Source organism: Melopsittacus undulatus, chromosome 10 (genome assembly GCF_012275295.1).
Source record: "Melopsittacus undulatus isolate bMelUnd1 chromosome 10, bMelUnd1.mat.Z, whole genome shotgun sequence".
Lineage (NCBI taxonomy): Eukaryota > Metazoa > Chordata > Aves > Psittaciformes > Psittaculidae > Melopsittacus > Melopsittacus undulatus.
The window spans coordinates 31,990,456-32,005,744 of record NC_047536.1 but is presented as its reverse complement, the minus strand read 5'-3'; the positions used below and the strand labels follow the sequence as shown (position 1 = coordinate 32,005,744).

The following is a 15,289-nucleotide window of genomic DNA, read 5'->3' as shown; positions in this document are numbered from 1 at the left end:
TTACTCTTCCTAAAGTAAGTAAAATAGTTTCTGGTTTCCTTGCCAGTTTTCCAGGGACTTTTGGAAACCTCAGTTCTGTGGTTCTGAGGTTTTTCTTTTCTCTATTTAAAAGATTTTCCTTGATATTAATGCAAAGTATTTCAAGCAGGAGCAGGATCTATCCCAGCAAAGCAGCCAGTCCAAGCCTAAGGAGATTTCTTTGCTTCCCTGGATGACTGTACAGAGGTTATGCACAGTACAAACCTAGAGGTTATTGCGGATCTCCAGCTGAAAACCAGCACCCAAAGGACAAACCCAGCAGTGCTCTGTTTCCAGTCACCTTATTTGAAGTGTTATGGCTGGAAAACCGCACTCGAGATCTTACACTGAAGATTCCCAAACAGCTTCCCCGTGTGTATAAACAAGGGTTTCTGACCTCACAGCCATTCTGCACCCCAGCTCATCCTGGGATGAGCTGAAACGCTCCAGTTTAGCAGGGCAGCCTGCAGAGAGGCTGCTGTAGCATCCTGTTGCATCCCTCTGAGCTCGGAGCCTTAGAGAATCTCTGAGGCTTCCTGTGTGTGAGAGCTGGTGATGGCTTTTCCATTCATCAGCCCTTGAGCTGAGTTTAGAGACTGTTGTGTTTCTGAATTGTGTAAATCCTGACAAACCCATCAGGCTTTGTGCTTGCTGTTTAATCTCATGCAAGATGAACTGGAGAGGCTGTGCAGAACATATGGGGTTTCACTGTGATTTATCTAACCTACAAAATCAAGCAGGGCTTAGCTGTTCAATCCACTTTTGACAGACTTACAGATGTGCCTACACCTGATGCTTGAGCATCTCACAGCTTTTATTCTCATCATAACCCATGACTGCTGCTACTCTTCATTTTGAGTTGATGAAGAGAGCAAAGAGCAAGTTAAGTGATGTGTGTGAGGTCAGGCAGGAAACTAGTAGAGAAGGGATTTGAGCCTCAGCCATAGCCTAGGTTCTTGGCTGCAGCACCATCTTCCTCTGTGATGTTAGAAACAGGCTCGTAGCTCTTCTATTTTGGAAAAAGCAGCTATTTTCCTATTTGGGGGGAATTATTCTATCTGTTCCTATCAATTAAGCTACTGTAGGAATAATCCACATGGAAAAACTCAGATGCTTTCCCAAATAGGAAGTAATTTAGATTTCAGATTAATGACTGTGACAATGGAAATATGTAAAGTCTTTTCCTGATACAGAGCTCAAACCATGGCTAATGCTTATCTATGGAGACAGAGGTGCGAATATTCACTTGTGCTGCATGCAAGGGACAAATACTAATGAAAGGCATAAATACCCCCATTACCACAGTGACCCCAGAATATGCAGTTAGAGCTGGCACTGGAGAATGGCTTAACGGTGGGCAATGTTCTTCTGTATCCCCTATAAACTGATTCTCAAAACCAGGTTTGTATGCAACTTAGAGCAGCAGAAACCCAAAGCGAGTCCCTAGTGCCAGGAAAGATTGTGCTGCTGTGTTTTCCTCTTGTTAAAGAATCCTTTTTTCAGGAATAACCCATGCTGAAAGGAACTCTGCCCTGCAGTAGTTCTGAGTGACAGCAAATCTGGTGCTGGTTGTGTCATGGCTAAGCCAGCTACATCTGCAGGAATCACATCTGCAGACTTCAGAAGCCCCCAGTTTTGTACCTTGAGCTGTAGGAAAGGATCCAAACTTTCTGCAACCTTTTGCTTCCATAGGAGAGCAAGGTCTTACCTGGATGAGGCTAATTCCTGCAGAGATATGGTATGGCTCATGTCCCACTTGGAGGTGAAAGCCCACAGGCAAGTGTGGAGAACCAACGGATCATGTAGCTGCAGTAAGATGTAGCTCAGTAGTTACCTTGTAGGAGCTACACAGTGCTCATCATCACAGGGCTCAGTCTTTCAGCTCAAAAGCTTGGACAGCTGCTAGCATCCCCCCTCATTTAAGAGAAGACATCACAGAGCACATTGTCACCCCTATCTTCTCTGTCTCTGGCACTGCAATTGCCATCTCTCATGCCTAAAGCAGGAGTCTTGGGAGCCTGATGTGCCAGACAGAAGCAGGGGGGTCTGAATGCTGTGATTATCTTGTCAAAGGAAACGATTTTGTGCATTTCCAAGGGTTAAAGAGCTGAGAACTCTCACTCTTGCAGGTCTCCCAATCCTGCAGGCGCTCTGCCCCTGATCCCGCTCAGGGAAATGAATCCTACTCCTGGAAATCAGAGCGAGAGTGAGAAGCAGGGAGGATCAGGGCATGGAGTCATTCTCTCTGAGACCTATAAATCCTCAGTTCTGGCAGTGAAAGGAGTTTTGCAAAGCAAAAGTAAGGGTTTGGTGGACAGCTGGGATGCAGGGAGCCAGCACCAGGAGTGAGCCCAAGTTTGGGGTAATGATAATACTCTGCTGCTGTCAGCTGCAGCTTACAAAGGAGCTACTTCAATTTCCACTGCTGTCACAGGCCTGGGGACGGGATGGGATGATGCCAGCCTCCCTGGGAACAGCAGGACTGCAGCCCAGGGCTTTCTTTGCAGGCCCTCAAGTAGAAGAAAATCTCTCTTCTGTGCAAGCCTGGAGCTGTGCATGGCCAAGGGCATGTACCTGAGCACTTGAGATTCCAGCCAGCAGAAGGGGAACTGTGTGTATGCAATGCCAGAGAGCTTGTGGGGAGGGAAGTGTGAGGAGAGAAGGCTTGTTCAGGTCAGGTGAGGTTCTCTGTCAGTGCCTTTCCCTGTGTCCCATGGTTCTGCTGGGTTTCTCTCACACCAATGGCTTTAAGTGACTGAAAACTGTGCTCTGGATTTTGGAGCAGAGGGGCTGCAAGTGTTTTGCATGGCGTGAAGGCCCTTCGCATTCCCCATGTGTTACGCTCACTGATAAGGTTACGGGGATAAAGAAAACGTTACCAAATGCATTTTACCAGATGAGTGCAATTTGCACTCAGCTGTTAGGCTGTGCTGGGTGTTGTTGCCTTAGGAGATGCAGAATGGGAAATCCTAGCCCGAATTCATGAGAGGGGCAAGATGAAAGTGAGGAGCTAATGACTGCAGAGGGGAGCACCACAGATTTCTCTTGCACTTGGTCAAGCTCCAAAATAATCAGATTAAGCCATAACTGTATAAATGGGGCTTGAGTGTGTTTGCTCTGCTGACTTGGTCATGCATTCAGGACGTTCAGAGTGGGGTAGCTGCAGCCCAAGAGGTATTAGTCACGCTGAGAGAACTTCAGTGAATATAAGAGGGCTTCATCTGGGCAGTTACCAAGGCAACTCTTGCTAATATTTCATTACAATGCAAGCCCCACGAATTAGGACTGGGAATCTCCAAAAGAAGAGCTTATTGTCAATATTGTGCTTGGATTGGGTGTATCCCAGAGAAAAAGAAAGGGAAAAAAGCATTTGCCATTGGCAGAGCCCACAATGTGGCTGGAGCTAAACGTTGTCATCCAGTGCTGCCTTGTGCTAAGTGGGGAAGTTTTGGGTAGTAACTAATCTATTTCTAGCCAGAAACAAGTGGAAAATACAGATATGAACATATCCGTGTTGAGATGATGCCAAGACACCTGCAAGCAATGCTGGACCGGTGGCTGCAGCACAGCCTGTCCCAGTACGAGCTGGTGCCCTCACACAGGGGGGTCTTCACCCCAAAGTGCTGTGGCTGCCATCAGTGTGCTTGCTGGAATTGGGTCCCCACTGCCAGTATGTGGGAACACAGCACACAGAAGCTGTTTGACCTTCCCCAGCCATGGGGCCAAGGTACTGCACACCAGCTCTTTGCATTACAGCTGCTCTGGTAAAGGATGGGGACTATTGGGCAGAATTAGTGATACCACATTTATGTCTTCTAATGTGCTTAGAATGTGCTCAAATAATGCAAACAGGAGGGGTTTAATGTTGAGGGAGCAGACCTAAGATACCAGCTCCTTCTGTTTGTCCACAAGGATTGTTATTATTCCAGAACAGTTATCCTCTTTCTCACTTTTTGTTGCCCTTGCCCTATCTGAAGCAAGAAAAAACCACAAAACCTGTGCATTGAGACTGGTTTTTGCCTTAACAGCTACACAGAAGGTTCCAGTAATGGTCTTAGTCTGTAATAATAATGACAAATAGCCCAGGTAAAGCCTGGTGGATGCCTGGTCTTTGCTTCCCACCTTGAAGCCCCATGGCTGCTTGGTGACCCCAGCACAACCTGCCTGTGTGGTAGAGACTTCTAGCAGAGGCCCCACATACTCATTATGCCAGCAGTGGCTGGTATAATGCTTCAGCATCATGGCTGTAGGGAATGAGGTTATTCCCCATGTTCAAAAAGTGCATTTGAAAGAGAGGAAACCCTTCATTTCTAACATTGTTTTTTTCCAGACCTTTTAGCCTCTTTCCCAGCTGCCATTCTTTGCAAGACCCAGTTCTCATTTCATCAGGAAAAACGTCTGCACAAGTAGAAAATCTGAGGAGCAAAAGTAACTGGAGCATGTTCTCCTGGACCCACTGTTTCCAGAGTGATTTGTGACTTTAGCACCAGCTCTCAAGAATGGCAAGAAGAAAAGAAACCTCTTGAATGGAAACGCAGTGGATGATTTAAACCAAGCAATCCTTATTGATGAGAATCATTCTTTCTTCTCTTTCAAAGAAATGTGTCTATTTCCTAGAACCATAGAATGGTTTGGGTTGGAATGTGTGTCTCTAGCTTGCCCCCATTGCTCTTTCACCCTTGAGTGGGTACATTAACTCCCATCATTGCACTGATTACCATCCCGAGCACAGTCACTCATCCCCCTGCTTCCTCTGTGGCTTCAACTTGACACCCCAGTCTTCATCCTCCTGCAGTGCTGAGCAGCCACCACGTCTCAGCCGAGAAGTAGCTGCCCTTTTCCGGTGGGTGAACTGATCTCTGTTGACATGTCAGCTCAATCTGCAGGGCCCTTCTGGCTGCGGGCAGAGCTGCGCGGCATAAAGTTAAAGTGTGATTTAGTTACTAACATAAAAGCAGCTGTGTTCCTGTTTGATTTGTGCAAAGAAAAACACATAGTTCATGATGACTAAGCCTGAAGAATGCAAAGGAGACAGCACATATGTATGTTTTCAGTGTGCCCCAGAAGAATATGGAGTTTAGGCTTTAAAGGAAAGTATTTGGGTCCTTGCCAGGTAGACAGACAGTATGAATGAAACACCTGTTCTGGCTTTGGGAGGGTTTTGGAACCCTTTGATTCAGGAAAGGTACAGACTGACCTTAAAGTGAATTGAATTCTCTGGTGTAGAGTAACATGTCCCGCTGTGTTACGAAACTACTTGATCTCTCTGTGAGAATGTCCACAGCAGACAAAACACAGATGAGTGCTGCCTTTGGGTTAGAACTAAATGATGCTGGCCAGGCACAACAAATGGACCAGCTGGGTATCAAACCAGCCTTTTCACATTTGAATTCAATGTCAAAGGAGAAACACTGTGAAAGAAACAAATGGTAATTTAACGGAGGGGGAATAACAGTTAATTCTGGAGGTGTCCTAATTCAGCTCTTGGTAGTGCTCATTTGGCACTTGCCAGATTTAAGGGTTTGCATTTGCACATCACTTAATTCAATTCTGAAAAAATACAAAGGATGCTCTTAGAGTTACTTGCTGTTGCATCACCTTATCAATCTGGTCTGATTTGTCCAGGTTTAACTATTTCTGTTAACATTGCAAAACCAGCATCAGGAATATTTCCATGAGAGCAGAGCTGTGCTGGCTATAACACTGTGGGGTAGAAGTTTACGGCCTGTAGTAGATAGCAGATGAGTTAGTGTGGTGTGTCCGAGCATCCCTTTTGGCCTTTGGCTTTCTGCATTCATAAGAACCAGCCTGAGAAAGTGAGGCAGATCCTGGTCAAATTCCTCATGGCTCCACCAAAACTCCTCAGTCATTTCTCACTGTAGATTCAAGCTGGGCCCCAGCTCCCCCTCTGCAGAAGGGTTTAAAAAGCTGGAATTGAGCTGTCAGTTTGAAGAACAAACAGGGCAAATGTACTTTGGGTGTCTGCTTGTGGGCTGTTTGCAGAACTGTCTGTATGTGCCTGTGTGAACAGGAGGGGAGCCCCTTTCCGTGCCTCTGTCAACTCGGCAAACTCAGTGAAGCCTCACTTGAAACCTTACTTTTGTTTTAGTCTTCTCAGGTACAGCCCATGAAGCTCGGGAAATTATAAGGCTGGAGATGTGCTTGAAGGATATTGATTGCCCTTCTGGCTTGTGTTGGTTCAATTCCAGCCCACGGGGAATTAGTTCTTAGCTTCTAGTAGCTGTTCTTGATGCAATTGTGTCAAGACACGACAAGCTTATGAAAATGGGGAGCTTGGTATAATGTTCTTAGGTCAGCAGAGAGCAAAGCTCAGGAACTGTGCTTGTTCCTCCTTCTTGCAGCAGGGTAGTAGAAAAGTAATTAAATCTTCCATAAAATAACACGTTCCTGACCCTACACAAGGTACAAGAACCATATGCTCACTTATTTCTCTTGGCTCAAGCTCTGCATTTGCTGATGGCTCTGGCTGTGATGGTACCTTGCTTGGGGATACTGTGGTTCTTTTTCCATTGATCAGATGTTGGATTTCCCAGAGTGAGGAGTGCTTCTTTCATTTCTCCATGTAATAGACAATACAAAACCAGGGAATGTATTCCCAGCAAGCAGAACGCGTCTGCATTGCCATGGAATTACGCAACGGGTCCTGATTCTGTCTGTGGGACACTTCCCTGCACTTCTGTGGTAGGTTAGAAGGGTCTGTGGGGATTGGAAAGCTCTTGGTTGTAACATGCTGAGTCTTTGTTCAGATTTAAGAACGGGGTTCCCTCATCGAGGTGAGCGGTTGGGAGCCCAAACATTGCATTTGTTCTCAGAGCTCTTTTAAGCTCTTCCTGTCCCTGACACTCCCCAGACCCTGCTGACATTTTAGAGCTTGCTCAAAGAAAGAGCTCGTGAAGGCAGTTTCTGGAAAGCTCCTCATGGTCCTGCAGTTTTTAGGGAGCAAAAGTAAAAACATCAGTGGAACTCAGATGCCTTTAACAGTTGCAGATGGGTAGCAGCATGGTTGATGTCATGTTGCTGCACATAGGGGCAGGGAAGATATGAGTAGGATCTCTACAGACCATTCTTTTTGCATTCACTGGTGGTAAGTTGGTTTTAAATGGTAAAGTCTCTTCTGCTTCAGCATCTCATATCTGAGAGTGTCACTGTGACCAATAGCTTTGTGAAGCTGAGCCAAGCACCATTGCTAGGCTCAAGAACCCAGTAAAACTCAGAGGAATCAGAGCAAATGATAACAAGAATGGTAAATATCCAGAGCTGCTAAAGTTAATGCTTAGCAGAGCTTAAATGGAAGAAAGGCTTCCATATTCCAGTGAAGTTCTAGCTGCTTTAGGTCAGGGAACATCTTTGGGGGAGCAAACTATTCCTTGCCAGCCCACGGGGGTTTTCACCTGCCATGTTTGCCAATGGTGACCCTCACATGGGACTTGTGTCTGGTCCAGCTTAGCAAACCTGTCTTCTTTTCCTGGGTGTGGCTGACCAGAGATGGCATCCGGAAGGCGTTGAAGCTGGTAGCCTCTAGATGGTATGGTTAGCTATGTTATAAACTCTGCTGAGAAAAACCCCAACCAACTCATTAGAACATTCTGTCTTTTAGCCAATTTCAGATTCCTTCTGTATAAGTCACCTAAAGATATTTCCAGCCTTCCATGTTTGCAAAGTAGCTCTTCTTTACCAGGGGCTGCACAAACACTGCTTTTTCCTGAGCCTGTACCACAAACCCCATGTGTTGAGTGTGAGTTCACTTGCCTTAATTACGTTTTGGAGGGTGATTAATTACATGCCACAACATTAACTCTAGAGGAATATTAGACTGACCCAAGTGTTTTGCCTTGTAACTCTCTTGCAGAGGTGGGAGAAGGTTATTTTCTTCATCTTTGCCCTGCCTTCCTTGTTTGTACATATTCACAAGTGTAAGTAGCTCATTAAATATAGCATTTGGGAAAGTTGCAGGAAGTTTTAATTCCTGTCCTGTGGAGTATTGGTCTCCATACATAAACATGTTAGTTAACCATTACTCCAGAGCACAAGTATTTTCACTGGTGGCTCTTCCACTTTCCCCAGAGGCAGCTACCCATTTTGAAGCAGTTTAAAGGGCAAAGATGCCTGTTCTCTTTATAGGAGTTTGGCTTAAAAGGGTCTCTTTTAAAGGATACATTCATCTGCTGAGTGAGAAGATCTTGCATTAAGGGGGGAAACCAGCAGAAAGAGACACAGGCAGGAAGGAGTTAAAAGATGTCTGAAAGCCCTTTAGGAAGTGTTTCTAAGTGAATAGGCTTGTCGGCTGTGCTTCAGTGCTTCCTGGCCATGTGGAACCAGGTACCTCTCACCACCCCTGCCCTCGCCAGGCCTGATGTCATGCTGATGTGATCTCCCACGGCACAGTGCCAGGAGGGAACTGGATGCTCCTTGGTCCGTGATGGTGCGTGGGTCCTTCACTTCCCCGTGTTGGGACTGACCAGCTTTCCCAAGCAGCACATGACTGTGGGCTGTGAGTGTCCGGCTGACCGAGGCGCCACTCTACTGTACGGTAACCTTCCACTATATCACTATGCATTAGGCCATGCACAGTGCTTTAGATACAGTAAAAGGGATCTTCCAAAGACCCTTGGCAGTGCTGAAATGATTGTTACTGCATGGCCTGCCAGGACCACACTCATGGAGCTTTGCATTTAATGATACACATCACTATGCTTTCTTTTAAAGAGCTTTTCATATTTATGGCAGTAACTTTCCCAAGAGGGATGGTTCCTGCTCACTGTCCACAAAAGAGAAACAAAGAGGGTGATGTGATGAAACGAGCAAATGCCCAGCAGCAGTCTGTGAAGACCTGGACATGCTTAAGAGCTTGCTTTGCTTCCTGTATGGTCCAATTACCATAGCACTGCCACTGTATGGAGTCCAGATCTTTTCTGTGTTGTGTCCTCTGTAGCTTCTTCCTTTAAAGAAACAGTATTGGTCAGTTCAGGCACAACATTTTGTGTCTGCCTGTGTTAGAAAATCAAAGTAGTGTTTTAACGAGTTAATTTATGTACTGTTGTATATAACTGTTTGTAGTATATTCAGTTTCTTATCTGTAAAGCATCTTCCCCCCAGCAGTATATAGAAACATGTGTCCTTGCAGATCTCACCACGCAGGGATGGTCCATGGGTAGCAGAGAGATGGGGAGAAGGTTGGGTTTGTTAATTAGTAATGGAGTTTTTCCTGGAGATAAACCGATCTACCGGTTAATGGAGTTTAACTCCATTAATGGAGCAAGCCGGCCGAGGCAGCGCAGCCCGCAGATACAATGGGCACATTGTTTCCCGGGGGATCCTATCCCCCCTTTTTCCCTGGGAGGGGGATCCCTTCACCCCGTTTGGCCTCTGCTGCCCATGGGAAGGGGGGTTCCCGACACCGAGGGGGGGGGGGGGGGTGGAGGAGGGCCCCGCCTCTGAGCGCACGGGTTCGGAGCGGTGGGGCTGCGGGCGGCCCCTCCCCGTCGGGGGAAGCTGAAGTAGTTGTGCGGCGGCGGGGCGGAGCGCAGTGCCGAGGCGGCGGGACCGGGAGGTCGGGGCCGCTGCCCGCCCCGGTGAAGATGGCGAGAGCGGCGGAGCGGGGCGGTGCGCGGCTGGAGCCGGGGCTGGGGTTGGGGTTGTTGCTGGCGGCCGCCGCCGCCGCAGCCCGGCCGCCCGCCTCCTTTCCCAGCGATGTGAACGGGCACAGCCTCCACCCGCCCTACTTCAACCTGGCCGAGGGCACCCGCATCTCCGCCACCGCCACCTGCGGCGAGGAGGCTGCGGGCGCCGGCAGCCGCCGCGCCGTGGAGGATCTCTACTGCAAGCTGGTCGGGGGGCCGGTGGCGGGGGGGGACCCCAACCAGACCATTCAGGTACGGCCGGCGCGGAGGGGAAGAGCGGACACGCAGCCTGCGGAGCCCCGTTGGGGTGGCACAGCCGCCTCCCGGCCGGGGGGTACAAGGGGATCCGAGCCCTTCTTTGTGCTCTCCCGGCCGTCGCTCCCTTTTCCCACCCCTGTTCGCCGGGGCTGGGGAGGGCAGAGGCTGGTGCAAGGAGCGGGGCCCCACGGTCCCCCGCTGGCGTTTACCCACGCATCCGCGCTCGCCCGGCTACCACAGCCGGACCTTGCTCGGAGGGGTCGGTGGTGGGTGCTCTGAGACGGGGTAAACAGGGCAGGTCCTCGGGGCATCCTCCCTTGCTCGGAGCTGGGCAACGGAGCCTGTCCGGAGTCCCCAGCGAGATCAAGCAGACACACGTGCTCTTCTTCCCCCGGCCTTGCCAGAAGTTGCAAGTGGAACGCGGCTTGCGGAGTGCCTCTGTTAAAGTTACCGGTTCTTACGGTCATAAAATCCTGGGCAAACCATCTCTGAAGTTCCTCTGCAGTCATTCTGATAAATGTGATAATATTTACCTTTACCGGTCGTGGCTCTGCCGTTCCCCGTGTGTTTGGAGGGGCTTTTGGATGAGCAAAGGAGAAAGTGAAGAAGGTGAATTTTACAAGCGAATGTCAGGTCACTTATCTCAGGGATCCCATTTTAAGTGGACCAGGGAGAGCCTGCAGCCAGGAATGCAGATGGTAAAGCTGCAGTGCACTTTAACAGCTACGGCTCTCTTGGGAAGAAGACAGAGCAGTTGTAAATGGGCTTGTAAACCACTGGTTTTAGTTGCACGAACTCCAGACCCAGGGCAGCCCAAACCTGCTCTGGAGCTGCTGCTTTCTAGAGTTTTCTGCATGTGACTCATGAGGTTGGTGGTGCCAGTTCATCTGTTGCAGTGGAGCAGGAGGGCTGTCAGTGCTGTATGTAACAGTAAGGAAGAGCGAGGGAAAACCTGGTTTCTCGGATCGAGCTTTTCTTGGCCCTTTTGTGTAGGGGTGGCTTTGTTACAACATCATCTCTGAAGCATTTTTCTCATTCTGGCCACATTCTCTCAAGTTAGTGCTGTACCAGGAATTTTCTGGCTATTGTGTGGTTATATCATGGAATTTTGCTCCATGCGCAGTAGATGTTGTTGAAGATGCTACTGGGTGGCAGAAAGCTGACATAATTCTCTTCTGAGTTTTGTCCCCTTTTAAAGTGATCTGTTTCACTTTGCTGCACTCTGATGTGACTTGAAGAAGCTTTGAGTAGCAGGAGGCTTACAGGAGCCTTGATGTAGTAATTGTGCCTGCAGCGAGGCAAAGGTAATAAGGAAAGGTGAAGAAGCAACTGCTACTATGTGCATTTGCAAATAGATGTGAGTGATCTGCCAAGCAAAACTGGGAGGATAAGACCTCACAGAAAAGCTGGTAAATGTGGCTATGCATTTATCCCTCCACATCTGTCCAGCTGTGCTCTAGCCACACTGCCAGCTTAGCATGACACTAAGGATGCTGGTGACTAAAGTGAACCCTTCAGGCTGCACTGACTTTGGGGCAGTTGTATCTCATCCTTAAGTGCAGCCCTTTCCTGGCTCCATAGGGTGTGCACATCCTCCTGGATTCCCCCTGCTGCCAAACAGGGCTCCTCAGCCCTGGATTTCTGCAGTGCTCCCCTCTGCAGCTCCGGCACAGGGTCGCTTTGATCTGAGCACCACTTCCCAGGCCAATGGTCTTCAGTCAGCCTGAAGGCTTTAGAAAACTCTTTTGTGGTGGCCACAGGCAGCACCTAAACGGGAGGGGAGGAAACAGGAGGGGTCAGAGTTCCAATTGATTCCCTTTAGGGGTTTTGGCACCACCCGGTGACTAAAGCAAGGCGGGAGGTGGGAGGGAAGTGTTCAATTTGAGCAGCCTGAAGCCACAATAATGAACTCCACATGCACGTCCTCGCTGCCTGCGTGTCCCTTCCCTTCTCCATTCACCTGCTCTGCATGGTGCAGCTGTGGTGTAAAGGGAAGTTTGGTCAGGAATTCTGGGAGAACGCCTCTTGGCACCCTCCGGGACATTTCCATGTGCTGTGGTGGTGAAGGGACATTTGCTTGACCTAAGACCCAGCGTAAACATGAATACAATCATCTAGCCAGTGAGTTCAGTCAGTTCTGTTTGCAGCTGACATTGCAGTAGGCTTTCGGGGAAGGGAATTCATTGACTACAAACCATGATGATAGCCTTAAAATGTCAATAGTCATTGAGCTTCCTGAAGTAATGCGGCCCTAAAGACACTTGAAATGCTTCTGGCACAGTTTGTGGGAAGGCTGTAAACCTTTTCAAGGGGTCCCCTTTGCTTTATTCAGGGCTCTTTGGCAGAAGACAGCGTTTCTAACTGCGGGGGGGGGGGAGGCTTTTCAGCCTGCAAGGATGTGATGTGCAGTGATGCTGAGGTGTGCTGAAAGGGACTCCCCACACAGGTTTGCTTCCCTTGTCCCACAGACAATCCTGCCTTCATGATAACGTCTCAAAGATAAGGCAAAAGAGAGATTGTTGGTTTATTGATCTTATCAAGCTTTACTGAAGATGCTTGTAGGTGTTTGTATTTTGAGACAGAGCCAGCTCTGCAGAGGCATAGCTCATGTTCCCCATCCCATCCCACTGCCTGGGGGCTGTTCCAGAGACCTGCCAGAGCTGGCAGGGATTGTTCACTGTGAGGCAGGGCTGTGGATGATTACTTTAGTTCAGATCTGTAGTATAACAATAAGGCAAGTTAATGGCATTAATTGAAGCAATTCTAGACCTCCGAATTGAAAAACCTGCAGCAGACCTCACTGATTTCAGATCAGTGCTGCTTCTGCTTTCATCTGAAGCCTTTCTTCACCCAAGCCCTGCTGCTGCAGAGCACTTGGATGCATGTGGAACTGCTGTGCTTGCCTGGGTGGTGTTGGTGCTAACTGGAGGTCTCATCCTCTTGCCCTTCATGGTGCTGGGCACAGATGGGATTTCAACCTGAATGTCTCTGGATTAAGTGACATTCGCTGTTGATATCCTGCAAGAGGCAGCCACCACCTGGCTTGTTGCTTGTTCCTCCTGTGCTGTGCGTGGTGGTGGATGCTGGCTCAGCCCAGGCAACCTGTGCTTTGGGTGTCAGTTTGTGCTGTACCTCTCTGTACATGTCTCTTCTGTGTTTACATGTATGATACCACTGGACTTGAAGTGGTTTAACTGCAGCTGAAAACAACAGTTTTAGAACAAGCTGCTGTTGCCTGCAGAAGAGAAACCTGGAGAGTCAGCACTTGCCTATGTGAGCAGTTACTTGATCTGTGAGGACAGCCCCAATAACAGCATACAAGCACACACTTTCTATGTCTGAAATACCCCATTTCCTGCCTTCCTTACCTCATCCCAGCAGCCCAGCCTGCCCCATGCTCCCTGTGGTTTTCCAATAAAGAAGGTGAGGAGAGCTGAGATTGGGTCACGGCAGGGCCAGATAAACTGGGACAAAGCCATCTGCTTTCCCCGAGGGAAGCGGTGCCAGCGGGGTGCCAGGCTGGGCTTTATGCTCAGAGGAAACTTCAAAGTTCCCACTGACTTGAACGGGAACAGGATCAGGTCTCTGGAAGCTGCCCTCCATTCAAACCCCCTCCTTATCTCCCTCTCTTTGCAGTTAGCTCCGATAGTGGCAGGTTTATGTTCTTTAAGCTGCCTTGCAGCTTCTTGCATTGCTGAAGGCCTTTCTTTAGTGTGCTCTGGTGATGTCCGTGCCTCCCCAGCTCTGGCAACCTGCTAAGCCTGCAGCTCTCAATTGCTGTTTAGTTAAAATCCTCTGCTGATGTCAGAACTTCTCCCTTCCCTGTAGAGACCTGACGCACTGTGCCAGAGCCTGAGTTGCTCCATAGTACAAACAGCTGGAAATGGTTCTCATCAGGTTTAGATCTGGCTCTAATGAAACAACTAATGAGCAGATGGAGCAGCGCAGGGGCTAATGGCACTTTTAATAGCAAACTTAATTCAGCTGTTGATGTGCTACCAGCCCAGTAGCAGCTTGGGCTGCACTGGAGAGGGGTAACAGCAGCATTACAAATGGGGAGCAGCTGATCCTAGTTTTTACTCCCCTCTTACTCAACTTGTGAACTCCCATCAGTGTGAACTTTGGGCTCAAAATGGCTTTCACATCTGTGGCAAGAATGTAAAGTATGAAACCACTATGGGTTTTTTTTGTTACTTATCCCCATTCTGTACCCTCACTCACGTCTCCCCCACCTCAGTGCTGTGTGTTGTGCAGCAGCAATTTCCATACAACCTGTCGCACCGGTTCCCGTTGGAGGCTTGAGCTGAAGAGCTGGGTCAGTTTTATCTGCTCTCTTCTCCCTCCTCACCCAGTGCATGTTCAAACGAGCCTTGTCCTGACCTCTCTGTGCAGCAGGAGCTCCCTGCATGGGTGTCAGGGTTACCTGCATGGCTTCAGCTGCCCTTTCCTTTGGCCTTGTGCTTGCACGTCTGCTATTTCATATCTCTGGAGGTGTTAATGAAATGGTGCTCTTGTTCAGGACAGTTGCCTGCAAATAACACAGCACATGGCTGTGGGGAAGAATGCTGCGAAATCTCCGTTTCCTTTGCACTGGGATTCCTCCAGTTTGGGGCATCTGGAAGATCACGTGCTCTGCAGTGATTCAGCCTTTGTAGGGATGCAGATGCAGGAAGCCTGTCTTGAGATAATGTACTTGGTATAATATTAAAGCTGGCTGCAGCTGGGACAGGCAAGGAGGGCTTGCTTGCCTAACTGTGCCTGAAGGGAAAGTTGCCTGTAAGGTTTTCCCTTCTAGGCTGTTTGTAGCAGCAATTCAAGTGGCAGAACAGTGGCTCCACAAAGCAAAGAACTTGCCTGTTTTCAGGGCTCTTGGCAGGTTTCCTTAAGAGTGGGTCAGACCCATTTGTGCAGTAAAGGGGAAAGAAAGAATTGCCCCTCACAGCTTGGGTCTTTGTCTGATCCTGCTCAGGAGGTGCTGTTAAAGTTGAAGAGTTGTTTACTCTGGAAGTGTGTCCATGGAGCTGGCAAACCAGTACCACAAAAGCAAGGCAGGAACATGATTGGCCAGCTGGCAGCAGGGGCCATCCCTTTCTGGCCTGGCACTGCAGCATTGCCAGCAGAAGGAACTTGGCTGCTAGACTATTAAGCTTGAAAATGTAGCTGAAAGGACTGTACTCATGAAATGAATAGGTTGACAAGAAACAGATTGCAGGGAGCTGGGCAGGAGAACTGCCAGTCTGGGTCCATAGGAATGACTGAATGGGCTGGGTCAGGATCTTTGGGTGTCAGCAGGGGTGTGAGTGGCAGCCTCAGTGGAGGAGATGGAGCTGCAACCTGTGCTCTTCATTGTGATGGGGCTTCTCCCTCTCCAT

At 48.8% G+C, this 15,289-nt stretch overlaps 1 protein-coding gene across 2 annotated transcripts in view; it reads left to right on the top strand.

Annotated features, from left to right (window-relative positions):
- The first annotated feature begins 9,589 nt into the window (after positions 1-9,589).
- Positions 9,590-15,289, top strand: part of LAMA5 (laminin subunit alpha 5) — an 83,033-nt gene continuing 77,333 nt past the window's right edge. For both annotated transcript variants that reach the window (XM_034066586.1, XM_034066585.1), the window contains exon 1: positions 9,590-9,911. In XM_034066586.1, coding sequence (XP_033922477.1) covers positions 9,618-9,911 — 294 coding nt within the window. In that variant the 5' untranslated portion in view covers positions 9,590-9,617. The remainder of the gene's footprint in view (positions 9,912-15,289) is intronic.